The 27884-nt window shown below is 42.0% G+C and overlaps 1 protein-coding gene across 1 annotated transcript in view; it reads right to left on the bottom strand.

The window, feature by feature from the left end:
- LOC147317005 (voltage-dependent N-type calcium channel subunit alpha-1B-like) overlaps positions 1-27884 on the bottom strand; it is a 337402-nt gene that overhangs the window by 90614 nt on the left and 218904 nt on the right. Inside the window, exons 30-36 of the mRNA XM_086313576.1 lie at positions 26892-27056; positions 14102-14212; positions 13926-14009; positions 13355-13360; positions 11312-11428; positions 11071-11136; positions 10889-10980 (exon numbers count right to left, since the gene is read on the bottom strand). Coding sequence (XP_086169702.1) covers positions 10889-10980; positions 11071-11136; positions 11312-11428; positions 13355-13360; positions 13926-14009; positions 14102-14212; positions 26892-27056 — 641 coding nt within the window. The remainder of the gene's footprint in view (positions 1-10888; positions 10981-11070; positions 11137-11311; positions 11429-13354; positions 13361-13925; positions 14010-14101; positions 14213-26891; positions 27057-27884) is intronic.

Raw genomic sequence — 27884 nt, forward strand, 5'->3', positions numbered from 1 at the left:
TTCATTAGTCTGCATCACTTATCATCAGTTTATCATCAATATTATCATGTATCATTTATCATTTAGTAAATCTGCTAACAGTGTTTGCTGAGTGATCTTGTATTCCTTGTATTCCAGAGCACGCAGAATAAAACACATTCTAGATATAATACTCTATCATGCATAGCACCAGCATAGCTGTAGGTCCAGGCAGCCCAAGTCAGATAAGGACACCGAACTTTCGTTGGCCTGGACCTACACTCTCACAAAACTGCACACTCGTGTACACAATTGTTTATGCTGCCAAATACCGATGATTGGAAACATCTGGTTTCAAGCCTGGGAAAGTGTTGTTGTTCTGAGAAGAGGAGGTCCAGGAATTGTCTTGACGTCATAATGGCTATAAAGCTTTCTGTAACGAGCAGAGAGGCGAAGACCGTAGTGCTTCCCACACTGTGTAAACTGTGTGTGTTTAATAAATCACTTTTTAGACACCTCCGAGGACTCTGTCTGCACTTGTTTTTCCTTCCAAATCAAAAGAACCTTACAGAGCCTATCTTCACCACATATAGGTGTTTTAATAAAATAATTTGTGTTGACCCACTATGGACTTTCAGTCGTATGTCTCTTCCTCAAAATTCGAACCGCGACAGTTTTGGTGCCGAAACCGGTTTGAGGAGGGACTAATGGGGTTTGGCTGAGGTGTAGTGGTGTCAAACAGACGGACAGCCAGGAGGTCGACTGAGTGATGGGCCCCGAAATAGGAGGTAAGCACCGCCTGTTGATTGATGTCCAAAGGTGCTGAATTGGAAATTAAGGTAAATTAAATGTTCACTCAGTAGAGCTTCTGATCTGTGTCCGTGGTCACGTTGGGGTAATTAGTGATAAAAGTTTGGGGAATACAGTATTTGACTGATAAAATTTATTGCTGTTAATTCTGGGGTGAATTTTAAGTTAATAGGTTATGTGTTTAAGTGAATATGTTATGTGCTTAAATTGATGTGTTATATTTGTTGACTGTGACGTCAGTCAGGCAAGTTTTAGTTTAGGGTATTTGGTCAGATTGACCAGCAGAACGCGGTTCGGGCATCAAGTAATAACTGGAGGGCTGAGAGCCCACAGTGATGCTTTTAAAACATGTAAACAAACTGATTTAGAACCGGAGCGCGGCTCTGAGGAGTGCAGTTTTGTTCAGCGTTTGGCACCGACCAATAGCCGCGGACGTGTGGTTATTTTTTAGCCCGGAGTGGCCTTCCGCGGGGTTTCGAACTCCCGTTAACAGGCTAGGCAATCTACAAGTGATTACCTTTTATACTGCATTGTTTGGGTGGAGGGTGAGACCCGACCGCGACTACTCAACGTAGGGGACTGGTGAGCTTTAAGTATAGCTGAAAGCGTGTGGCGCTGGAGATGGAGCTCCCTGTCAGCTGCGGGAAGCGGTTATAAATTAAGTAGGGCCTAGAAATCTGACCGCTCTCGGCGACGGCGTTCCCGAAGCGGGTGTATTGACCAGCAAGGCGCGGCCTGGGCTTAGAGCTTTTAAATTAGTCAAAAACTTAGGAGTACCGGTACAGAGATTCTGTTGAAGTGATAAGGAACCGTTGAATAACTTGTCTTGGCATCTGGTGTCTTTTGTCATGTGATACAGGCCTGAGTATATAAATAAAGTGTGAATCGGCTGTGTAAAGCGCTTACATTCATTATAACTGCATGTGCTGTGAAAATGATTTAATACAGAAGCTGAGTGTGTGACGATTGAATAACAAGTGTGTTTGGTTGTATATTTTTAAAAAGGATGAGAAACTGCAGTCTGTGGCGCAGTTTGAGAAGTTGTGAAGTGCATGAGAGCCGCGGTCACGCGCTCTGTGTTCCTGAGAGAAAGAAAAGGTGGGGGCTGTGAGTGTGTGTGTGTGACAGGAAGTTGCATGCCCATAGAAGGACAGATGAGTTAAACTCTAGGCAGATGAAGCGAATGGAGGTTTTAAGAAAAGAAATGAAAAGGATATTAATCGTATGTTTTAGTGTGTCAATACAGGTTACAGATAAATAAAGGTGGACTTCTCTCAACCTGGGATTTTGAGTACGGCGCCAAAACCAGTAGAGTAGCATAATTGGGAGAAAACAGGCCAGATTTTGGCTTAAAATTTTACAGCTGGACCTCCCACTTGTCCCCATCCTGAGAAGAAGCTCAAAGGACAGTTAATCTCCTGATGAAGACCAACAGAACATCGTGGATTTGAGAAGAATTAATAGCAGGCAAAAGACAGTGCAACTGAACCGTTAACACTGAAACCAAACTGACGGGACCAGCAGCATGGAAGGAACTACGAGATGGAAACATGCACTGTGAATTACAGGCTAGGCAGTTGAACGGTGGGAAAGCACTGGACACTGATTGTCAGATTTGCCATGCTTGGAGTAATCTTGAAAGAGACGACTGAAAGGATCAACAGAAAAGAAGAAACCACGTGATGAAACATGGACGGCGAAAGTGCAGGCTGTTCTTACCCTCCTCGACTAAATCGGTTTCAGTTATGTACTGAAATATAAGAATGGACATTAGAGGCTTCTTTCAAAGAAAAAACTCAGGCTGGGACTTAATCCAAAAGGAAAATACTGAAGAGAAACAGAGAAGAAACGGACTGTGTTGGCTGGAGAATTCAAGACAACAAAAGGACACTGAGAGAAGAGGACAGGGACCAATGAGAGGTGAAGCCGGACGAGTTCGACTGTGAGAATACAGGGTATAATTGGATTGAAACGAAAGCCTGAACTCATGATGGTGTTTAGAGATCTCCACCAGAAAACTAAAGAGGTAAACAAAAAGAAGGTAAAATGAAGAGAGAAAATAACTGACAATTACGTGAATGAATGGAAAACACACATACACAAAGTGTTACATGTGAAATTATTTCTGGAAAGAATCAGAAGTGAGATAGTTTTGAATTAAGAAATCAGTGAAACGATGCATGAATTAAACCTGATTATAACATACAGAGGCAATGAAGAAAGCAGCTTACACTCACTGAACATTAACAAAATATATAGAAAAAGCATTGAAGACCTGCTTACACTTATACACATGACATAAGCTGGTATTTCTGACCAGAGAGAGGGAAACGGGTAGTTTAAGTACTCATGATAATAAAATGTCTCAGTTGTGTTTCTTCAGGTGCAAAGCAGACCTGGATCAATTCTCCACGTGCAGCGGTCGGAAGAAAGTTATAGGTCAACATGACTGGATACAGTGGGGCAAAAAAGTATTTAGTCAGCCACCGATTGTGCAAGTTCCCCCACTTAAAATGATGACAGAGGTCAGTAATTTGCACCAGAGGTACACTTCAACTGTGAGAGACAGAATGTGAAAATAAAAATCCATGAATTCACATGGCAGGATTTGTAAAGAATTTATTCGTAAATCAGGGTGGAAAATAAGTATTTGGTCACCTCAAACAAGGAAAATCTCTGGCTCTCACAGACCTGTAACGTCTTCTGTACGAAGCTTTTCTGTCCCCCACTCGTTACCTGTATGAATGGCACCTGTTTGAACTCATCATCTGTATAAAAGACACCTGTCCACAGCCTCAAACAGTCAGACTCCAAACTCCACCATGGCCAAGACCAAAGAGCTTTCGAAGGACACCAGGAAAAGTATTGTAGACCTGCACCAGACTGGGAAGAGTGAATCTACAATAGGCAAGCAGCTTGGTGTGAAAAAAATCAACTGTGGGAGCAATCATCAGAAGATCTCATCCCGTGGGGTCAAAATGATCATGAGAACGGTGAGCAAAGATCCCAGAACCACACGGGGGGACCTGGTGAATGACCTGCAGAGAGCTGGGACCAAAGTAACAAAGGTCACCATCAGTAACACACTACAACGGCAGGGAATCAAATCCCGCAGTGCCAGACGTGTTCCGCTGCTGAAGCCAGTGCATGTCCAGGCCCGTCTGAAGTTTGCCAGAGAGCACATGGATGATACAGCAGAGGATTGGGAGAATGTCATGTGGTCAGATGAAACCAAAGTAGAACTTTTTGGTATAAACTCAACTCGTCGTGTTTGGAGGAAGAAGAATACTGAGTTGCATCCCAAGAACACCATACCTACTGTGAAGCATGGGGGTGGAAACATCATGCTATGGGGCTGTTTTTCTGCCAAGGGGACAGGACGACTGATCCGTGTTAAGGACAGAATGAATGGGGCCATGTATCGTGAGATTTTGAGCCAAAACCTCCTTCCATCAGTGAGAACTTTGAAGATGAAACGAGGCTGGGTCTTCCAACATGACAATGATCCAAAACACACCGCCCGGGCAACAAAGGAGTGGCTCCGTAAGAAGCATTTGAAAGTCCTGGAGTGGCCTAGCCAGTCTCCAGACCTCAACCCCATAGAAAATCTGTGGCGGGAGTTGAAAGTCCGTGTTGCTCGGCGACAGCCCCAAAACATCACTGCTCTCGAGAAGATCTGCATGGAGGAATGGGCCAAAATACCAGCTACTGTGTGTGCAAACCTGGTAAAGACCTATAGTAAACGTTTGACCTCTGTTATTGCCAACAAAGGTTATGTTACAAAGTATTGAGTTGTATTTTTGTTATTGACCAAATACTTATTTTCCACCCTGATTTATGAATAAATTCTTTACAAATCCTACCATGTGGATTCATGGATTTTTTTTTTTCACATTCTGTCTCTCACAGTTGAAGTGTACCTCTGGTGCAAATTACTGACCTCTGTCATCATTTTAAGTGGGGGAACTTGCACAATCAGTGGCTGACTAAATACTTTTTTGCCCCACTGTATGTTAAGGCAAGTTTCTGGTTGAATTGTTCACAGCGCCATGTCTCCATAAACCTGACAAGTGGGCCCTAACTTCTGGCTGAGGACCAGGAATGCTGTTAATAAGGTGGGAACTTAAAATTTGGGTTAGCAAATTTGGGAAAGAAAACTGACGGCTTAAGTGGAAAAATGTGCAGGAGTCTGAAACACTGCAAAAGCAACATATGCAAATTCACATACAGAAGCAGAAAATGCATTAACCTTACAAGGACAAGCTCATAATGATTAATGCATAGACATTGATTAAACCTGGCTAAGAACACAAACATACGCAATGAAGAACAGCTTGCTGTTTGTATGAGTGATAGAATGGTGTGAATGTTTAATAAAATACATTTGGGTTTGAAGTTGAGGAATAACTCAAAGAAGCTATATGACAAAGGGAGTGAGTTATGAACAAAGAAAAGTGATTAAAGTAGTTTTAAGCATAGCAGACAGAAGAGGAGTGCAGATTTGGATAGGAAATTTATAGTTTAGTGATTATATGTTGTCGTAAGGGGGTTATGTCTTATGTTGAACCTAGGTATGTTAAAGTGCACAAAGGGGGTGATTGTTGTGTGCAAATTGTGTGGTTTTAACAAGACTTTCGGTGTATTGAGGAGGTGAAATTATGTGAGTTGACCTGGGAGTGTCAGGACTGCGGTGCCAATATTTGTGTGTTTAAGGTTGTTGAGGTTGTGGTGATGGGTTGATTCTGTCAGTGAGGTTCGGGTTGTTGTTGTTTTTGTTTTTAATAGAGGGAGTTTTAGGAAACATGGACATGTCTGAGAGGGGCCCATTATTTTTGTAACAGTGCACTTAGAGAAAACCTGTCAGGTGATTTTGTTTTGTGTTTTCATGAGCTAATAATCAGCTCTCTTTTTTCTCATTTTTGTTCTAAGCAGGCCTGCAACAGTGAATAACAGCGCTGACAAATTCTCGGGAAGAGCAAATATAAGGTGGGCTTTCCAGATTACAACTGGCTGAGGAGAAAGCTACCTGTGGGGATCTGATCAGGTCGTAAGTCCCTGTCTAAAAGGATTGTAGCGATTCAATCCAGTCCAAAACATAAGGAACTATTTTCCTATGGAAAATAAAAAATGAATGAGCTCATTTTGCTGAGGGCGGAAATCTAAATGCGGCGATGGTTTCCACTATCAGCAAAGAAAGAATGGATGAATGAATGAATGAATGGATGAAAGACTGGAAATAAAACAAACGGACTGACTGGTAAAAGCTGACAAGACTTGACCACGACTCAAGGTTAACCTCCACCTAGATAGGACAAAAGGGTGGATGAATTTATGTGTGTTTCTTTTTACAGGAGCAGAAAGATGACAGCGACATCTGAGGTTGCATGACGATTTAACTTTTAATGCTACTTTCTGTGTTTGTGAATCTACTAGGGTGGTTGTTCAGGGGTTTGTGTTGGGTTGCTCACAGAGATAACTGTGAGAAAGTGTGTACACACCTGCGCAGCGTTAACATTTGCATTTTCTTCTCTACAGCATGACAGTGCTTGATGTGCTTTGAATATGTGGTTTATAACTGGACAAGTGGTTAATGTTTTCTAATAATGTTTTCCTACTACAGGATTTCTGGGCTTATGTGTGAGGAAACTGTGTTTATAGGTTATGAGTGGGTGATGCTATTAAACTGTGGGGAGACACATCCGGTCTTGAAAACAGTGTGATTCTTTTTACAGGAAATGTTTTTACAGGACCTCTGGAATGTGGATGGCTGACGCCTAACCCGAGATGGTCAAATGTGGTTTGCTAATGTTTGTTTTGCTTTGGTTGAGAGTGCATGCGGAGGATTCAGTAGAAAACAGACAAGTGACATGAGAAAACAAATAAGAGATGCAGTTTCTATGGAACAGTTTAATATGGCGCTTATAGGGATAAAACAAGTGGAGTGACATTGCTTAAGGGAAGTCACTGATTAAATTCGGGATAAAATAAATTGCGGCAATAATAGTGATGTAATGATTTGGGAAATCCTGAACATGATACTTGTCTGTTGTGCTGAATACTTTATCACTTTCATGATCTATAGTTGGTTGTAAATAAGATGTTTGATTTAACAGATTTGTTTTCCAGGATACAGGTTCCAGGTGGAGCTGGGAGTTAAATGAGCTTAACATGTAACTGCTGACTGATGTTTTTACACAAGCTTACAGGTTGGCAGGAGATTGTTTTAGAGAGAATGTGTAACGTTCTTGTATAGGTCTCAGTGGGGAGACCCAGAGGAGGTGAGTATCATAAAGTGTAAAGGTCACTCCTCGGGGACTGGCATGGTGGCCAGAGGAAATCAGGAAGCCGATCGAGCTGCGAAAGAGGCAGCAGGCTATAAAGCACTACGGCAGATGGTACAAATAAGTGTGGAGGAAGAAGTAGGAGTCAACATGTTGGAGGAGGCCAGGAAGGCCCAAGAGGAGGCGGCCCCGGAAGAGAAGGGGGTCTGGAAGAGTCGAGGAGCATGGGAAGAAGGAGATCTCTGGCGAGGACCTGACGGACGACCGGTGTTGACTGCCAACCTAGCGGAACAGAAGATTGCAGAAGCAAATGGGCTTGGCCATGTGGGTGTGGCCCAGATGGAGAGACATCTGTGCCATTGGTGGCATCCCTTTTTGAGGGATATGATTAAGGAAAAAGCTAGGACGTGCCTGATCTGTGGGAGGCACGATCCAAAGCCAGTGATTAAACCAGAGGCAGGTAAGTTCCCCATTCCAGAAAGACCAGGGGAAGAGATTGTCATTGATTTCACTGACATGATCGACGTGGGACCGGGAGGAGTCCGGTATTTGCTGGTAAGTGTGGATGCTCTGACGGGGTGGCCCGAAGCGTGGCCAACAAAGAGGGAGGATGCAAAAAGTGTGATTAAGTATTTAATCAATCATTACATCCCCCGGCATGGTTTTCCCAAAAGAATTAGGTCAGACAATGGAACTCATTTTAAAAATAAAGATTTGGCAGAAGTAGAACAGAAGCTGGGGTTGCAGCACCGATTTGGGACGTTGTATCATCCTCAGTCCCAGGGGAAGGTGGAAAGAATGAATCTAAACCTGAAAAACAAAATAGCTAAAATTTCTGCTCAGACGGGGCTAAATTGGGTTGCAGCCCTGCCAATTGCATTGATGATAATAAGATGCTGTGTTAATCAATCCACAGGTTTCACACCATATGAGCTGTTGACAGGACGACAGTTTCCAGGTCCTTGGACAACAGTCCTGGCGGAAGAGAGTATAAAAAGTAACAGAAAGCATGCGGAATGTTGGAAAGAATTAAAAGCTCTTGTGTCTAGTTTCACACAACAGGTTGGAGTGGGGGTGAATGCGGTGGACAGGTCCGTCCCCGACGCCAAGGCTGTGTGGCTGAAGGTCATTAAGCGAAAGTGGAGAGATCCGAGGTGGACGGGGCCATTCGAGGTGACGGCTCGTACCACCAGCGCGGTTCGGTTGAAGGGAAAGGGTGAGTCCTGGTTCCATTGGTCTCAATGTGCAGTGGCGGATGAGAGCTTACTCGAAATAAGCTCCACCCAAAGTAACACGGGGGGGAACATAGAGGCAGAATAATCCTCTCCCCCTGTGCAGCGGTTCTCCCCAGCAGTCTACCTGGGGAGACGAAGAAAGAAGAGGAGCGTCACGCGCCAAGCATCAATTCATTCCAGGCTCCTGATAGGCTAGGGCTCTAGTCTAAAATAATTAAGAGATTAAAGGAATCGTAATAGTTTTGTACGTTAATCGCATACTTTTATACTCATAACCTTATACTCTTATCACGAAGTTTAAAGTAAAGGTAAAAAGAGCCTGGGAACAGTGATCATGAAACTGTGGGAAAATTGGAAAATAACGGGGGTGTTGGGGTTGATAAGTGTTATAACGTGTTTATTTGTTTTGGCCTCGCAAGCGAGCCCAAGAGGAGGAGTTGTCAGGTCAAGGAATGTTATTTTACTGTCACTGTGTTATTATTCACATGTACGGTCATTATTTCATCATTACTTCATTAGTCTGCATCACTTATCATCAGTTTATCATCAATATTATCATGTATCATTTATCATTTAGTAAATCTGCTAACGGTGTTTGCTGAGTGATCTTGTATTCCTTGTATTCCAGAGCACGCAGAATAAAACACATTCTAGATATAATACTCTATCATGCATAGCACCAGCATAGCTGTAGGTCCAGGCAGCCCAAGTCAGATAAGGACACCGAACTTTCGTTGGCCTGGACCTACACTCTCACAAAACTGCACACTCGTGTACACAATTGTTTATGCTGCCAAATACCGATGATTGGAAACATCTGGTTTCAAGCCTGGGAAAGTGTTGTTGTTCTGAGAAGAGGTCCAGGAATTGTCTTGACGTCATAATGGCTATAAAGCTTTCTGTAACGAGCAGAGAGGCGAAGACCGTAGTGCTTCCCACACTGTGTAAACTGTGTGTGTTTAATAAATCACTTTTTAGACACCTCCGAAGACTCTGTCTGCACTTGTTTTTCCTTCCAAATCAAAAGAACCTTACAGAGCCTATCTTCACCACATATAGGTGTTTTAATAAAATAATTTGTGTTGACCCACTATGGACTTTCAGTCGTATGTCTCTTCCTCAAAATTTGAACCGTGACAGAAGTCACGCACACAGAGAGACACATTCTCACACATTCACTCAAACACACACACACACACACACACACACACACACACTCTCACATGCATACACACACACACATACACACATTCTCACATACACATACACACGTTCTTGCACATGCATATAGATGTTTACACATACACACACATAGTGCCTTGTCTTAGAACCATTGGGGGGGTTTACGGTGGGAGGTGCTTTTGCTGTGGTGTGTATTGTTTGAACTGTTTTCCCAATAAAAGGCAGCAAGCGGAGGCCGGATTTGGGGTCATTTTGTGGTAGGATACGAAGTGCGTTCCTGAGATACTGACGAGGCCTCCCTTGCAAGTAAATTGATTGTCTTGTGTTCTTCATGATGAATAAGTCTCTAAACTAGCGGGGCTTGTGGAAACACAGACCCAACAATAACAAAGAGAGGGAAGGTAGTCAGAAGTAAGGGGGATCGAACTAGGCAACAATGCAGACATAAAGGACCACTACAAATACCTGGGGATCCCACAGGAAAATGGAAACCATGACGAGGCTGCTGGCAAAGCTGCAACCATCAAGTACTTGCAGAGGGTCAGGCAAGTCCTGATGAGTCAGCTGAACGGTAAGAACAAGATCTGGGGTATCAACACTTACGCCCTGCCCATGATTAACCCTGCTGGGACAATAAGCTGGGGAAAGGAGGACATAGAAGGCCACTGACATCAAGACAAGGAAGCTCCTGATCATTCATGGAGGGTTTCAGTCCAAGTCCAGCACCCTGAAGCTGTATGCTAAATGGAAGGAAGGAGGCCGGGAACTGGTGAGTGTTAGCACCACGGTCCAGGATGAGACAACAAATATCAGGAAGATGGCCCCAACAAACCACGTGCTCACGTCTACCATACCAGGCAAGACCCCAGGTGAAGGCTGTGTAAAGATGCCCCTGAGACAATCCTGCACATAACAGCAGGATGCAAGATGGAACGCCATAACCAAGTGCCCGGATGGTTGGACTTTAACAAGGTTCCAAGTAGAGCTTCAACATGCATAAGAAGAAATAGGAGTGAGACAAAACTTTTTTGTGAGCTTGCAATTTATTATGTGCAGTGCAGCGAGGAGCGCTTGGACCTCTACGTTGGAGCAACCAAATAGCCACTCCATAAATGGATGGCGTCAACATATAAGAGCCCCCTCGACACAACAAGACTCAGCTGTACATCTGGAGCTAAAGGATAAAGGACACTACCAATGTTCATACTTTGGACCCAGAGGACAGATGGTTTGAAAACAAGTAAAATAGGCCATCTATGTCCACTGTGAATGACAATCATTGAACAGCCATCTTCAGGCACTATCACATTGACAAACTGCCTGGTGAGATGACAGCAAACCCGATCAGCATTTACAACTGAGTGATAAAACTCTTTGCTTAATGTGCTCATGGACCAATGTATATATTTAAGTTATGTATACCTGAACAGTAGCATGAGAGCCTGAAGGAATGTGCGGAAGTTGTTGTGGTGATTTATAGCTGTATCCTCATTCAGCTCAATGTTGCCAAACACCTAGAGCAGAAACATGGATTCAGGCCACAATATTGTAATGGTAAATTACTGCATGAATATCACATTCTCTGACCGAGTAGCATCACACACCTGCATTCCAATGATGGCGTAGATAAAGAACAGCATGGCAATCAGTAGACAAACATAAGGCAGGGCCTAAAGGCAACAACAGGAAACAAAACGTATTTCATTTTAAATACCCACTCTGAGTTCTTCTAGGCAGTGTAGAAGTGTGTGCAGGAAATTGCTGTATGTGGCTTTGGAAGTGTACAGAAAATGTGAATATCAGGGCTAGTCAAGAATGTGTAAGCATTGTACTGTTTATGAGCACCTTAAAAGACTGAACAAAGGTCCACAGCAAAATGCGGATGGTGTATCCCTGCCTCAGCAGCTTTATGAGTCGAGCAGCTCTAAAGAGCCTCAGAAAGCTCAGGTTGAGCAGCCTGTCCTGTTAGACACAGATAAGATAGGGAGCACTTACCCACCAAATATCATTGCTCAATGTTAAACACACTTATGGAAGTCAGCTGGTTACAAACAATCACATGTGGCAAAAGCATACAAGGTCAATACATTCAATTTCGCTAAATGCTGTTCATCACAGTGCTTTAAGAATTATCACTAAAAGGGGGCACAAAGGTTTTCCAGATGGCTCCATTTACTCATAACCTTAGACAACAGTGCACAGACTGGTTGACAAAGGAGCAAAGGAAGCCTCCTAGTAAACACACCTATGGTACCAATTTTGAAATCTTATGTGACCTTGTTCTCAAGTTATTACATTCACAAGATTTTCAGAAAACTTTCTCTGATCTTGAGGTTAAGGTCACCGGGAGTGAATGGTAAATTGACTGGTTCTTATTTAGCGCTTTTCTACTCTGAGCACTCAAAGTACTTTATACAACTTGTACATTCACCCAAGCACTTTTTTCTAAGCTGGTTCTTATTGCTTACTATCTAACATTCACAGGCATTCATACTCCAATGGATGCATTGGAGAGCAACATGGGGTTAGTATCTTGACCAACGACATTTGGCATGCAGACTGGGATTGAACCGCAAATTTTCCAGTTTGTAGGTGACCTCCTCTACCACCGGAGCTACAGCCACCCAGAGTCAAACTTGTCCAAGGTATTTAGTAGATCCACCGATGTTATCAATTCAAAAATCCGAGGTAACGTCCTTTTTATTTATCACATTCACGACATTTTCACTGAGATTCAAACCTGTCTAAGATTTTTAGATACCTAAATGACATCAATTTGAAGCAGAAAATATTTTTTCTCATGGGATCAGTTTCTTGATCATTAATACGCAATTATCATGACCATCAACGACTAGGGATGGACCGATCCGATATTACGTATCGGTCCGATACTGACCTAAATTCCTGAATTGGATATCGGAGAGAAATAAAAAAATGTAATCACATCCATTAAATATCACAAAAGCACCTCACAAAATGAGAGACATGGCATAACTCAGCTCATAACCTTAGGGAGCAGTATGCGCCTCTTCTCTCTCCCTCCCTCTCCTGTTGCTACTTCAATCATGAAACTGATCAATGATCAGCTGATCAGTTTTTCTTTCGCGACTCCCGTCTCTCTTGTTTGTTTTTGGCCCACTTTGCACCAGAAAGAGGAAACCAGGGGCTGAACAACAGCAGCACGTTTAAGCTTGATAAGCTGTTGTTAGAATTGTTAGAATTTATTTAATATTACTTTCTACAACAGGATCCTTTTCTATGTAGCTAATGTAAGTCTAATATATACCCTAGTAAGCTATAGTACTTTTTCCTTTGGTAGGGTACCATCTGTGCAGTCTGCAATTCTGTTGAAGAAAGATGTTGAATCTATTAAATTATTGTATAAAAATAATTGATTTCTGTGTTTTTTGGTTTTGTTTTTGTTTTTTTTTACATGTGCATTAAAGTTAATTTAATTGCGCCAATTAAGCAAGTATGGGGTGATTCCCCATACTTGCCAACCTTGAGAACTCAGAATTAGGGAGACATTCAATGGATGTGTGTGTGTGTGTGTGGATATATATACACATATTGCAAAAACTTGAATTTTACAGTGTTTATTTATTTAAAACTATTTATTTAAAGTATGTTACATGTTCTTAGCCTGGATACCATGGCTATCAAGTACTGATGTCCCCTAATATGTTTTTGTGAAGTCTAAAGACAATCCAAAAAATATTGTGGGTAAAATAAAGTTTACTGACTTAAGATGCAGTTTAAATCTTGCTAGAAGTTCATTAGACTGCTAGCAAGATGTAAACTGCAGGTTTATAGGGTTTCTTTTCCCTACATCACCAACATGAAAATGTTTTTATCATAGGACAGTTTTATTTACAGAAACCCACTCACCGTAGTCTAGTGATGTTTTTGGACCATGGGATGCCAACACCATTGACGACAATCAACAACAAATGTGTAGAATGACAGAAAGAGTTGGGAAAGAGAGGCAAGAGAACACAAACAGTCATATTGTACAGCATAAACTGATAACAATCAGCAAATAATCGTATGCAGATACATATACACACATGTGTACAGAGATATACTTATAGTATAGTATAATAAAGATATACTTATAGTAGACTGAAAAGTCTGGAATAAATAAAGAAACTACCCACAAAATATGCAAAAACACTGTAAAATATAACTCAGCCAAATATCACACATTGAAGGTTACTCTCTAATGTGGATTCAGAAAAACACCTGTCCTGTAATTATTGCATCGTATCAAAACATTACTACCTCAAATCCTTTCCTTTTCCCCAGCTATATAGCCTCTGTCACGACTCTGCCATGTGACTGACCACTGGCTAGTTAGCTTGCTTGCTAAGCCCCAGTTAATTTTCTAAACTGCAGTGTTTTTATGTATCCCATGAAATATTTAAGTGAGAGTGAGGTGGGTGGGAAAAAGTGCTCTTACATTGATTTCCGTCACCAGGATGTCAGTAATGCTTCCCAACACTGTCACAAAGTCAAACACGTTCCAAGCATCCTTTAGGTAGTTCTGAAGAAAAAAAGCAAAAAAACAAAAAATAAAATCAGGAGCTGTGCTTTACCTTTAAGAGTATTTAGAGTTGCTTTATAATGACTACCCACCAATGGCCCAAAAGCAATGATCTTGAGAATACATTCCAGAGAGAAGAGAGTGGTGAACACTATGTTGAGGTTCTTTAGCATTACTTCATAGAACTCTGGAGCTCCATAGAACTACAAGAGAAGGGCAAATGAGACGTTAAGGCACATTTTAAGGTGACGAATAACGATTAGCTTAGTGTGTCAGGCTAATGCATTCCTTCTATGTCCATTATATGGAGACTATACCCCATAGTGCTTAAAATATGAAAATCTTGATACAGATGGAAGGAAAGTGGACAATACATGTAGAAAGGCTAATTTATAACATATCCTGTTCTCAAAAACTGACATAACTATAACTCTGGACTCAAGAAATACGTGCTTAAAGGTTTTAAAACATGTGACATCACCGGGTTGGTTAGTTGCTAGTAATAGACTGACACTGTTTGTGTTAGCTAACTACTAACAAAAACAATAACTCAGGGTAAATAAAGGACACTAAAACTAAAAATCAGTTTAAGTGGATCACTTTTGTGCTGCCCTTTGCTGCAACCATGAATTTTAAGTTAAAACTAAGGATACACTATTCACTTTTCTCTGACTGTTAAGCATTCAGTGGCTCTCTGTTGTCTGGCTAGTTGCAGTGAAACAGAAATTCCGCCTACCACACATATTAACCAATTTTTCCTGCAGATATGCTGATGTATTTCCTGATTTTGCTTCAGTAAAAAAAAAACACAGTTATGTTTGTGATGTGATGTGAATGTATTAATCACTAGTGTAAACTGTTTGGATCTGCTTGGGAAAAGAAAGATTGTTTTATTCCATAAAATACCACTTATCGCATCACCTGATTGTGCTGCTTTGAACACCCTGCTAGATGAGGAAAATAAGAGTTTTTGACTCTAGCTTGTTGGCCCGGTAAACCACCTGTCACCTGAATCAAACGGGCTGTCTTCCACATTGTCCTTATTCAAAACGTTTTTTACAAACCTGAACCTTAAGGCTAACAGGTGGATTTTCCCATGTCAGTGTAGCTAGTCAGACAATGAAGAACTGGGTCTGATGCTAGTTAGCTAACAGAAACTAATTCAGTTAGCTAACTGATTCTACTAATCGCATCTTGGCGAAATCACGTTCTGTACAAGATGCCACTAAATTAAACATGTTCTAAAAACTTTGCGCACATATTTCTTAAAACATCTACAAAAACAGTGCTACATCTATGTTAGTTTTTAAGAGCAGGTCTCAATGGTATAAATTAGAAAAAATTTGAAATTCACACGTAGAAATGAAAGATTCAAGGTGGGGGTAGGGTTTCATCAGGGATTACCTCCGGGCCCCTTTGTGTTTGACTATTATGGGACTATTATCCCTCCAAAACCCCATCCCCTTGGGACTGTGGCTACGTCCACAGTCGCAAGGAACAAGAAACACAGGAACAAGGAACACAGTCCCACAGGAAAACCACCGAGTTTTTTAAATGGACTAACAATGAGGAGGAGTTGTTGCTGCGAGTAACACAAAAGTACAAAGTTGCAAAAGCGAGTGAGAATTAAAGAATTTTAAGAAAAGCTATCTGGAGCATGTACAGACTGATATCAATCTTTAATAGGGCTGTCAAAATTGAGAGCAAACAAAACAACTGCTGTATAATGCCCTCCGCTTTCTCTGTTTAATTGGACACATGACTGCATCATATGACTGACATGCGTCATCGTTTTATAAAGTCTGCGTCCACACTGCGACACGAAAGCAACGTTTTCAAATGTATGCATTTTATAGAGCACTTTCCATGAGTGAAAACGTTGTCTCAGTGTGGACGGGAGGCCAAAACGGAGAGAAAACTATGCGTTTTCAAACAAAAACGCATTAGTGTGGAAGTAGCCTGTGTCACCTCCCAGACCACCAAAACAAAGCACAAATTAGCAAAAAAAGTTTTAAACAAAAATTAAAAGACAGAATAGAATGTACAACTGCAGCAAAGAGTAAAACACTAGATTGTTAAACATTCTCTTCTGTACAGAAACAGTACTGTACAGTCCAGAAAAAGCATTAGTCAAGGTTACAATCTTCTTATGGCCTCAGACAGTGGACAGTGGTCTGTGTTATTTAACAGTCCTATTTTTTGTAAATGGAGAGTCCTCTTCACACACTAAGGTTAATTATGGTGTTCAACAGGGTTCAGTGCTAGGATCAGTTCTTTTTACCTTAAGCTGGGCATACACTGTGCGATTTTTTCAATCGCGTTATTCAGCTCCTGCTCAAACTGTATGATTGACTCTCAGGGGTTAGAAGTTCATAGAGAACAATGCAGGGTCTCACACTATACGGCCCGAGTGCTCACACTTGCGTGTGTCTAACACGAAAGTTATAACACAAAATCTGTCTCTCGCTCTCCCTTTCACTCACACATAGACACATCCACCACCACCATCAATGTTGCTAAATTGCTAATGTTACGATTCGGTGTTGTCAGTGTTTTGTTTTAGGCGTGACTGTAATGTGTTTCCTGCTTTACTTTGAAAGTCTGTCTTATCTTAGTGTGTTCAGTTTACATTTTCCCTGTCTCGTCAGTTCTAATTTGCCCCAGCTGTGTTTCCCTCCTGTGGTCCATTCCCTGATTGCTCCTTCTATGTATTTAAACCCTGTGTTTCAGTGTGTCATGGTCGCGATCTCCCCCGTGTTGTAAATAGTTTGGTGTTTTGATGTAAATAAATAGTCTGTTGTAAATAGCTGTGAATGGGTTTGTTAATATTTTCGTTTGAGACACCTTCGTTTTGGGATTTTGGTGGAGAGCCTTCGTGGTTTTATTTTCCTTATCTTTGTTTTTCTACGTTGCACCCCGGTTGCCTAGGCCGGGGTGTAACATATGGGGGCTCGTCCGGGATCGCTGGAGGGTCCGAGGTCCGCTTCAGTGCTCGTCTGTCTTCGCTGGAGGATCCGAGGGACCGCTCCAGCCTTCATCCGCCTTTGCTGGAGGATCCGAGGGACCGCTCCAGCCTTCTGCAGCTGGTGGACTGCGTGTCCGTGTGTGCAGCTGGTGAGCTGCTCGTCTGTCTTCGCTGGAGGATCCGAGGGACCGCTCCAGCCTTCATCCGCCTTCGCTGGAGGATCCGAGGGACCGCTCCAGCCTTCTGCAGCTGGTGGGCTGCGTGTCCGTGTGTGCAGCTGGTGGGCTGCGTGTCCGTGTGTGCAGCTGGTGGGCTGCTCATCCGCCTTCGCTGGAGCGTCCGAGGGACCGCTCCAGCCTTCATCCGCCTCTGCTGGAGGGTCCGGGGGACCGCACCAGCCTTCGTCGTCTGCTGGAGGGTCCGTGGGACCGCTCCAGCCTCCATCAGCTTCGTCTGCCTTCATCCGCCTTCGCTGGGGGGAGGGTCCGTGGGACCGCCCCAGCCTTTGTCGTCGCTGGAGGGTCCGTGGGACCGCTCCAGCCTTCATCCGCCTTCGCTGGAGGGTCCGAGGGACCGCTCCAGCCTTCGTCGTCTGCTGGAGGGTCAGTGGGACCGCTCCAGCCTTCATCATCTTCGTCTGCCTTCGCTTCAGCTGTCCGTCTTCGCTGGAGGTTCCGAGGGACCGCTCCAGCCTTCATCCGCCTTCGCTGGAGGGTCCGAGGGACCGCTCCAGCCTTCGTCGTCTGCTGGAGGGTCAGTGGGACCGCTCCAGCCTCCATCAGCTTCGTCTGCCTTCATCCGCCTTCGCTGGGGGGAGGGTCCGTGGGACCGCCCCAGCCTTTGTCGTCGCTGGAGGGTTCGTGGGACCGCTCCAGCCTTCATCCGCCTTCGCTGGAGGGTCCGAGGCACCGCTTCAGTCTTCGTTTGTCTTCGCTGGAGGGTCCGAGGCACCGCTCCAGCCTTCGTCGTCTGCTGGAGGGTCAGTGGGACCGCTCCAGCCTTCATCAGCCTTCGTCCGTCTTCGCTGGAGGGTCCGTTGGAGGGACCGCTTCAGCCTTCGTCCGCCTTCGCTGGAGGGTCCGAGGCACCGCTCCGGCCTTCGTCTGCCTTTGCTGGAGGGTCCGAGGCACCGCTTCAGTCTTCGTTTGTCTTCGCTGGAGGGTCCGAGGCACCGCTCCAGCCTTCGTCTGCCTTCGCTGGAGGGTCCGTGGGACCGCTCCGGACTTCATCCGTCTTCGCTGGAGGGTCCGTGGGACCGCTCCAGCCTCCACCAGCCTTCATCCGGTTTTGATCAAACATTTCACTTGGGGTTACATGTTTGATTTTTGGGTAGGGGGAACTGTTACGATTCGGTGTTGTCAGTGTTTTGTTTTAGGCGTGACTGTAATGTGTTTCCTGCTTTACTTTGAAAGTCTGTCTTATCTTAGTGTGTTCAGTTTACATTTTCCCTGTCTCGTCAGTTCTAATTTGCCCCAGCTGTGTTTCCCTCCTGTGGTCCATTCCCTGATTGCTCCTTCTATGTATTTAAACCCTGTGTTTCAGTGTGTCATGGTCGCGATCTCCCCCGTGTTGTAAATAGTTTGGTGTTTTGATGTAAATAAATAGTCTGTTGTGAATAGCTGTGAATGGGTTTGTTAATATTTTCGTTTGAGACACCTTCGTTTTGGGATTTTGGTGGAGAGCTTTAGTTTGTTTCTCGTGTGTTTTTTTTTTTCTTTTTATTTTCATACGTTGCACGCCGGTTGCCTAGGCCGGGGTGTAACACTAATGAAAACTAGAAAATCCATTTTCTGAAGAAACTGCAGTGTGATTGCTGATAGCTGAATGTTTTGAGCTGAAATGAAATAAATGCTGAATTTAAGTAAAAAAATGTTTAATGAGATGAAAAATACAGAATTATTCACCTGAAAACAAAAGTGCAGAACTGCTAAAGGCTGATGTTAACACAGAAGAAGTTTGAAAGCAGTTTTGAGTCACAAAGCATCTGAATGAATATTAAAAGTTCATATTCTTTTAATCACCAAATCACTGAAATGTGGGAGAACTCACTACAGAAAGATCAATGCTGTAAGTTTTAATGATCCAGTCAGAAAGGATGATTCTTAAAGTCATCAACTGACTCCAAATGCCCAGGTTTGAACCCCCTATCTGCTAAAAACAAATCCACCAATCAAACAGAAGCCTGAATTTCATGGGCCAATCAGAATGCTTGATCCAGTTGTCCAGGACTAACTACTGATATACAACTACTCTGTGGCAAAACCCTGTCAAATCTGCCTCGGTGCACCTGTTGAACAATTGCTTCTAAATCCAAGACCCTAACTCCCATCAAAATCATTTTCAAAAGGTGAATATCCCGAGGACCTGTTCTACACAACTAATAGTTATGTCTATAACTTCTGTTCCCTGAAGGAGAGGAACAAGGTACAACACATAAGTATGGGATATCACGCCCTTGAGTGTCCTGGCTGAAGAAATCTTTATTCACACCTTTAAGGCAGATGACGCGCACGGCCCCACCTGCACATATAGCCGCTGTCATCACAGTCATCCCTCAGTTCAATAGCCGCTCTTCACTGAGCCAAACTGCTCAGTGGGGCCACCTTGTGTTGTACCTCGTTCCTCTCCTTCAGGGAACAGAAATTATAGACATAACTATTCGTCCCTTTCAGTCGATTCACTCGGTACAACACATAAGTATGGGACATATATACACGCCCCACAGAGCAGCCACCGAACCGGAATCAGACCAAGACATCCTTAGTGAGCGGTAGACCCAGCAGAAAGAACAGTATGAGCCACCGAAGGGGCTGTAACGTCCAACCGATAAAACCGCACAAAAGTGTGCAGTGATGCCCAACTAGCTGCCGCACAAATATCAGCTACAGGCACCTCTTTAAAAAGAGCCCATGAGGTTGTCATCCAGAAGTGGAATGAGCTCTCACCCCCTGGGGCAAAGCAAGACCTCTGGTGCCATATGCCAGTGAGATAGCTTCTATAATCCAGTGGGACAGCCTCTGTTTAGACAGACCTCTACCTCTATTTGGATTAGCGAAGCAGACAAACAGCTGGCCACATAAACGCACATTCTGAGTGCGCTCAATGTAGGTGCGTAGCACACGCACTGGACAAAGAGAATGCATCCTCTTCTGCTTCTCAGATGCAAAAGGAGGGGAGCAAAAGCTCAGCAACTCAAACTAAGAGCTATAAGATGCAGGCATGATCTTGGGAAAATAGGTAGCATTTGAACGCAATACGACCTTGTGGCCATCAGGAGAGAACTGTGTGCAGGAGGGATGCACAGACAGCGCATGAAGGTCACCCACTCGCCTTGCCGAAGCCAAAGCGAGAAGTAATGCAGTCTTATATGAAAGAAATTTAATATCCACAGACTCAATGGGTTCAAACAAAGGGCCTCCAGCACCAAAGATAAGTCCCAAGCAGGGACAGAGGGGCTTGAGCACCCGCCCCTTTCCTGATGGGTGCCCAAAGTGCCCTTTTGTTGAGGCAACTTTTTAAAAAAATATATATATATATTTTTTTTTATGTGTGTGTGCGTGCGTGCGGAGTCCTGTCTGTGCCCCTCAACAATAATATTTAACTATTAATCACAGTTTTGCTAAATAAAAGGATCTGGCTTGCATCAGTCACATGATCACATTTAACCAATGATCGCCCTTGACGGCAGAACGCGCTGGTTACGAGCCGGGAACGAGCTCACAAAGAGCACGTGCATTTTTAGCGGTCCGGAGCTGTAGGAGAAACACAAGTTAACTCAGAGACACAGACTGATGCGACAAAACCAGTAAGTAGGTGTACAGCGTAAACTGTAGTGTATAGCACCCAGGAGTATTAGCTTATTACGTACACGTTGGTAAGCTGTCTTGTGGCAACTGACGAACTGAAACAAACGAGCGTGCTGTGTGTGCAACAGCGCGACAAACATTACCTGTCCTTTTATTAACTGCACAAGTAGTGCTGGTCATAGCTGCTGGCTAACTGGGTAAGGCTGTCATGGGTCTGTAGCTCTGTCCACCGTTTTAGGGAACATATTTAGTTTTAAAGTATTTAGAAACATATTTAGTTTTAAAGTAATTTTCCGGGCTTTTCCTGCCATTCTGGAGGGATTATATTTCACTAAAAAACGATCTAATATGCATGTCCACATAATAATTATTATAATTATAATATATTAAAAAACACAAGCTGTATTTTAAAGAACATACATTAAGAAGCAGATTATATTAGATTTCTATTTTAAATAAGACAAAATTTGGAATTTACAGCAGTAAAATTATTGTATCTCTACAGTTTAAAAATGTAATAAGCTTTCTCCCTGCACAGAGTGGATAGTGAAACAAATGGAATCATCATAAATACATTATTTCATATTTATTACTTCCCCCTCCTCATTGCTTTATTATTTTAGCTCTAGTAATAAATAATAATGTAAGGATTCTGGATCAGCACCATGATGCCCATAGTATATACAGTATTCTGAAGAAGGTCTAAAATGTCACTGTGTGTGCGTGCATGTGTGTGTTTTATTTAGATGGATTTTTAAAAAAAATATTACTCATGATATAACATTGTCCAGACATGCCTGGTAAGGACATGAGGAGGAAACAGCAGGAGCTGTGTGAGGCTACTAAAGGCAGTGCTATAACATTTTTCTGTCATAATTATATTATAGATTAAGTGCAAGAGTTGTTAGGTGTGGATAATTAGATTATAGTTTATTGCAATAGCAAGTTGTGCCTTGTTCTCACATAGCAAGTGGAGAGTGATATATGAAATGATGGAAGGAAGAAGAGAAGCAAAGAGTGATTCACAGGCAGAGCCTAAATTATTTCTCACAGTTTTTTGTCGCCTTATGGTTCCAAGCGCTGTCACCAATCTTTGCATTTTGTTATTATCTCATGACACTTGTTTAATCAGCTACCATCTCTCCTATGGACTTTTTAATGTCTACAGTCTCAGATCAACACAGCCCTGCCCTTCCCATATTAGATTCTTGATGAATGTGTGTTGTTGTTATTCAGCCTGGTTTAATGTGCCCCTTTTTAACTTTGAGCACCCGCCCCTTTAAACCTCTCTGCACGGCCCTGGCCTGGTTGCTATAGTGACTGAATGGTTTTTCTAAATTGAAGTAGTAGGAGTACAAAAAACGTACAGAAGATGGAATAGTAATAGTAAAGATTTGAATAACAATACACTAAATATTGATGAGGCAGCTGTGATTGAGCAGCAATGTCCATCCAACTATTTTCACAGTTGTTGTGGTCGTGATAATTTTGTAAGGCCACATCGAAAAGGCTCAGATGATGAGAAAGTTCTACAAGTTGTGCTTTCATCGCTTGTGTCCAGATTACACACTGCACTGCAGTGCTGCTCTGTCTTTTCACTTTCATTTCTGTGTTTGCATGTGCACAGTGTGGGAGGCTGTGGTGACACCCTCACGACGGCCGACAGGATTTCGAACAGGTTTGATTTTCTTGCGACCAAACAATTGATGATCGGGAGCTGGTTGTGAGGTGTTAATAGTTTCTCGTTACTAGAGCTGGGCGATATAAGATTTTTTCATATCACGATATGTTTTTTTCATTTCAGGCGATAACGATATCTATCACGATATAAGCCAAATAACTATATTTGTAAGATTTAAATGTGCCGTTGCTCACAAGTAAAATGTGAAATAATCAGTAGCTTGTTTTTATTTAAATATTTATTTCCCATAATAAGTTCAACAGGGTAGATGTACTTAAGGAACATGAGACTTTTTCAGATAAATAAAGGCAAATAATGCAAACTACACAAAAGGCAGCCGCTAAAGCGTTTAAGTTTCAAAATAGAACAAACGAAACAGACTACTAAATTGTCAATTCCACTTAGAAATAAAATATTAATTCTAAAAATAAATCTTAGTTTGTTTTACAGAAGAACAGACAAAACTGACTAACTTTTGTCAATATCAAATAAACTGAGAACTAAAAGGAAATTCTCAATCTCTCCTTGTTGTATAGCTTAGCTTTTCAAACAGTTTTAACAGTTACTTTAGTCTGACAATAGCCGAATGACGAATTAGCGCTTCCAGTCAGAGACTGAGGCTACGTCCACACGTACACGGGTATTTTTGAAAACGGAGATTTTCCGTTTTTCGTTTTAAAAAATAATCCCGTCCACACATAAAGGCAGAAATGAAGGAAAACGCTGCTATGAACATGCCAAAGCAGCAGGTGGAGCTAGATTCCTAACCGTGCAGAAATGTTGGCCAATCAGAAGTCTAGAAGCCTCGGTGGGAAAAAGTAAACAAAGCTGGGGCATAGAAGCAGAACCGAGTCGTATGTGTGGAGGGACAGTAACTGTGTGTATATGTAAGCATTTAAACACTGCAGAGAGTAGAATTAACAGCATCAGAATTGTAGAAATTCATTTCACCGAAACAATAACGTGGCGCACAGTGTGACGTCAAAAAATGCGCACACCTTTGACGCTGCGTTTTCTCCGTTTTTCTAGTCCACACGTAAATCCAAAAACAGACTTTTCAAAAATATCCACCCTGGCCGGAGTTTTTAAAAATCTTCGTTTTCAGTGACCAAAAACACCGTTTACGTGTGGACGAAAGGTGCAAACACATAGAAAAATCTGCGTTTTCAAAAATACCCGGGTACGTGTGGACGTAGCACATGCACCAGTTTATTGTATTTCCAGACTTGCTTTCGGCACAATTTACAGTGCACGCTACTCTGTTTTTTGTCAGACTTGAAATAGCCGAAATACCTTCACACTACGGAACTTCTATGGCTCTTCCGTTCGACAATCACTTCTCATTGGAACCATCATCTGTTTTCTCTTCGGTAACCTTCGGTCACGCTCGGTTGATTTTTCTAGTCGGCACACTCATTTCCTCCATTACCCGGGCGGTACGGTGGCTGGCTGCTTCCCAAACAAATACACATGTTGGCTGTACGTAACAAGTCACGTGACGTGACGCTGCGGCTGTGATTGGTTCGGCTCTGCACTACTTAATTTGGATTGGCTGTTCTTTTTGGCTGTTCTTTTTTTTTGTTGTTTTTTTTTTAAGAGGACAAGAGCGGCGAGGTCTATCACAATAGTTTAATTTTTCTATCGAGAAAAAGTTATATCGCGATACATATCGTTATCGTTCTATCACCCAGCTCTACTCGTTACCCCATGTATACTACACGATAAATGCACGACACATGATGAAGGCGAAACTTGGGCCGATCACCACCAGAGGCAGAGCCAGACATTTGAAACACCCGGGGCTTAGCCCTAAAGGGTAGCATGCATGTGGGGGGGTTTTTTGTTTGTTTTTTGTTTTTTTTTTGTGGGGGGGGGGGGGGGGGGGGGGGGTGCTTTTAATTAAGCAGCAAGGCAGAACAAAATCAGGGCTGTATCAAGACACGAGGACTAAACCCCAATTCAACCAGACCCAGAACTGATCCGGAATTTAAACAGGACTACAACAGTTCAAAATCAGGACTGCTTAGGACTTAACCAAGACAGAACCAGAATCAAAACTAGATTATAGTAGCACTGAAAATCATCATAGACCTGCACTACACTTATTTTTTTATTTCTACCAAAGTACAGATTCAGAAAAGTTTATATAATTATTTAGCCTTGTTGTGCAAACAAGCCTGCATAACTTAATAAATATATAACTTGAAAAATAACAAACCTAAAAAGAAACACTAGGTACAAGATACATGAGTACCTATGATACGGTGATACTTTTGGTAAACAACCATTTGACTAACGTGTGTCTCACCTGCTCTTGTTCCATCTCTGTTCTGTCCTCATTCTCCTCTCTATCCCTCTCTGTTCCTCTCTCTCCCTCTTTGTGCTGACAATCATCAAATATACAGTTGAAACCATAAAGTGTATGTAAATATCTGGTTTAAACTGTGAATATACTGCTGTGTATTGAAATACCTCTTGTTTTGCATAGAAATATACTGAATAACATACAAAGCATAATATATAAAATACTACCAGAGTTTTTTCTTTGAAAGAAGCCCCTTATGTCCATTCTTGTATATCAGTACATTACTGAAATCGATTTATTTAGCCGTGGACTGTAACAACTGAAAATATGAAATAAACACACATGTAAGCTAAGACTCTCTAAAGAAACAGCATTGTTGTTGTTCGGCTTTTCATTTCGCCATTTGTTGATTCACTTGAAGAGCGAGTAATGTAATATGGGTCAGTGATCAGTTTGATATCAATCTTTTGTGATACACCGTCATATTTACATTATTTGTACAGTACAAATGATTTGCTTTGGTACCTGGTCAAACTTCAGTTCTCCTCTCTGTCTGCCTGGCTCCGTTTCTCCAACAGCTCACTGGCAGGCAGCAGCTGCCCCGCCCCGCTTAGTGCCTGAGCTCGGATCATACCAATATTAGGGGGGATTTACGCACAGTTGTAAATTCCCACAGGGTGCACTATGTGCTTCGAATATTGTGTGTAGTTTTTTGTTTTATACAGTTGTCAGCCAGGCATCTAACTATGAAAAAATTACACTCCAAAAGACCCCGGACTTTTGAAAAAACAACCCGGGCTTAAGCCCAGTAAGCCACCCCCCCCCGCTCCGCCACTGATCACCACAACTGAAAAATCGGCTCAAAATTGGCCAAAAATCGCACAGTGTATGCCCAGCATTATACACACTTCCTTTATGCAGTATCATTAGAAGGCATAGCATACATTTTCACTGCTATGCAGATGATACTCAACTTTATCTATCAATGAAGTCAGATTACACACACTAATTAGTTCAACTACAGCAATTTGTGCAATTGTAACACTGATGAAGCACCAATGAGTTAATACACACAAGGTATTAGGCTCAATATTGGGCTATTATTAATTAACTTGATCAGAAGCCTTAGGAACGGCTTCTGGAGCCTATGGTCAATAATGAGTAAATATATACAACACAATACGCTTGTGCAGGTACCATGCATGTACGTTTTACACCTTTTTCTGCTGATAAAGACTTGTTCACTACTGCAGGAAAGTAACCAAATAACAAAAAGTTTCCTGTTTTTTTTTTTTTTAAAACAATTGTATTACTATTGGCTATATAAATTTGTTTTGGTTGTTTGTTTTTTTAATACAATGGGTCCACAGAAAAGGGCCATCTTCTGTGATTTCATAGAACTTTGTTAAATACAACTTCCGCCTGTAATTTTACACATTTATTCATTACAATTCAAGTTCAAACAGTTGTGCTGACATTTCTTTCATTCACTACAGCAGCATTTTTATATCATGTGGGCAGACTGTGATGTACTGTTGGAACCACACTCATTTTTCTATTAACTGGGATTAAATGTAGATAAACAGCTTTACACTAACAGAAATGGGAGTTTCACCAGTCTGACCAACTCGTGATCAGTGTTGTGGTAAGACTAATTATTTCCTTTGTTCTGCGATTTACAAGACATGGGAGAATAATTCAATTTTAAAAAATTAATTGTGATTGCCTAGAGTCAAAATTAGCTTTCCACCAGTGACAACTTAAGAGGGTCATCTAAGAAGGTGCAGCAACTAGTTGGCTAACTTAATTTACTTTTTGACTAACAATTGCCTACGCTTTTTTATTTGTTGTTTGTTATTTTTGTTTATTTAGTAAAAAGAGAAGAATTTTATAAAAGACATGACCTAAGTGAATCAGCGAGATTAAAGTTAGCAGCTGGAGGATTTTATTACTTTTGGCCAGAGCATCCAACTGTCCCTGCTAATGATTGCTACCAGTAACTTCATATATAACACTAAAGACATAAAAGTCTATAAACACATGTTCATGAATTCATGATTCATGAACACGTGACCTAAAGCTAAACCACCTGTATGTGTATTTTATTATTCATATGCTTTCTTACCTTCATCATGAGTACCACGGTGTTGAGAGCAATCATGATCATGATGGAGTACTCAAACGGAGCTGATACCACAAACTTCCACATCCTGTACTGGAAGGACTGTGTGTTCTCAGGCATGTAACGTGTTAGTGGTTTGGCGTTTATGGCAAAGTCAATACATGCCCTCTGCAACAAAATAAAAATACATATCTGCTTTACTGTTTTTATCATTTGAATGGAACTTCAGTACTCTGTTTTGTATGGATAAAAGCCTGACTTTGCTAGAAATAATTAAATATTTTATTTAGGCACAAACACCACATTTTTTTCATTTTGTAACTTTGGGTAACAGTTTATTTAGGTCCCAGATGCTAAAACTGGATCATTGTTAAGTAAAATTAACCAAGAACAGGTATATATTACAAATAATGTATTACAAAAATATGCATATTTAGTCACAGAAGCCAGATAAGGAGAAAATACTGAACCAACAAATACATAGTGGTCAGTGGCCATACCCTTAATAATGTTTACCAAATGTTACCAAGACAATTTGACCAATCAACGCATGGACCTCTTAAGATTTTGAAAGTGTCTTATGGCTCTTAGCAGCAGATTATATTTAAGACCTTGGTCATTCCATCTGAAATCATCAAAATTTTAGAACATTTCTGTTAAACCATTTCCAATTTGCCTTAAAAATGTCTCAGCTTAGTTATTAGCTTTACAAAATCAAATATAGGACAGCACAGTGGTCTTCATGGGCTCCATTTTCCTCTTACAGTCCAAAGACAGGCAGTTAGTGGAGTTAGGTTAACTGGGGATAAATTGCCCATGTGAGTGAAAATGGTTGTCTGTTTCTCTATCTACGTCCACACTAGCCCATATAGATTTGAAAACAGCGTTTTTGTCTGAAAACGCTCCGCACCCACACTAGCGTTGTCAGTTGTTTTCACAGAGTTGCGCTTCCACATTGAAAATGCTTACGTTCCAGTACTGCGCATGCGACCTGCC

Source organism: Aulonocara sp. 'chitande type north' Nkhata Bay, linkage group LG12 (genome assembly GCF_057382095.1).
Source record: "Aulonocara sp. 'chitande type north' Nkhata Bay isolate Kocher_YH1m ecotype deep benthic linkage group LG12, A_spYH_male_GT1.1, whole genome shotgun sequence".
NCBI classification, from domain to species: Eukaryota; Metazoa; Chordata; class Actinopteri; order Cichliformes; family Cichlidae; genus Aulonocara; species Aulonocara sp. 'chitande type north' Nkhata Bay.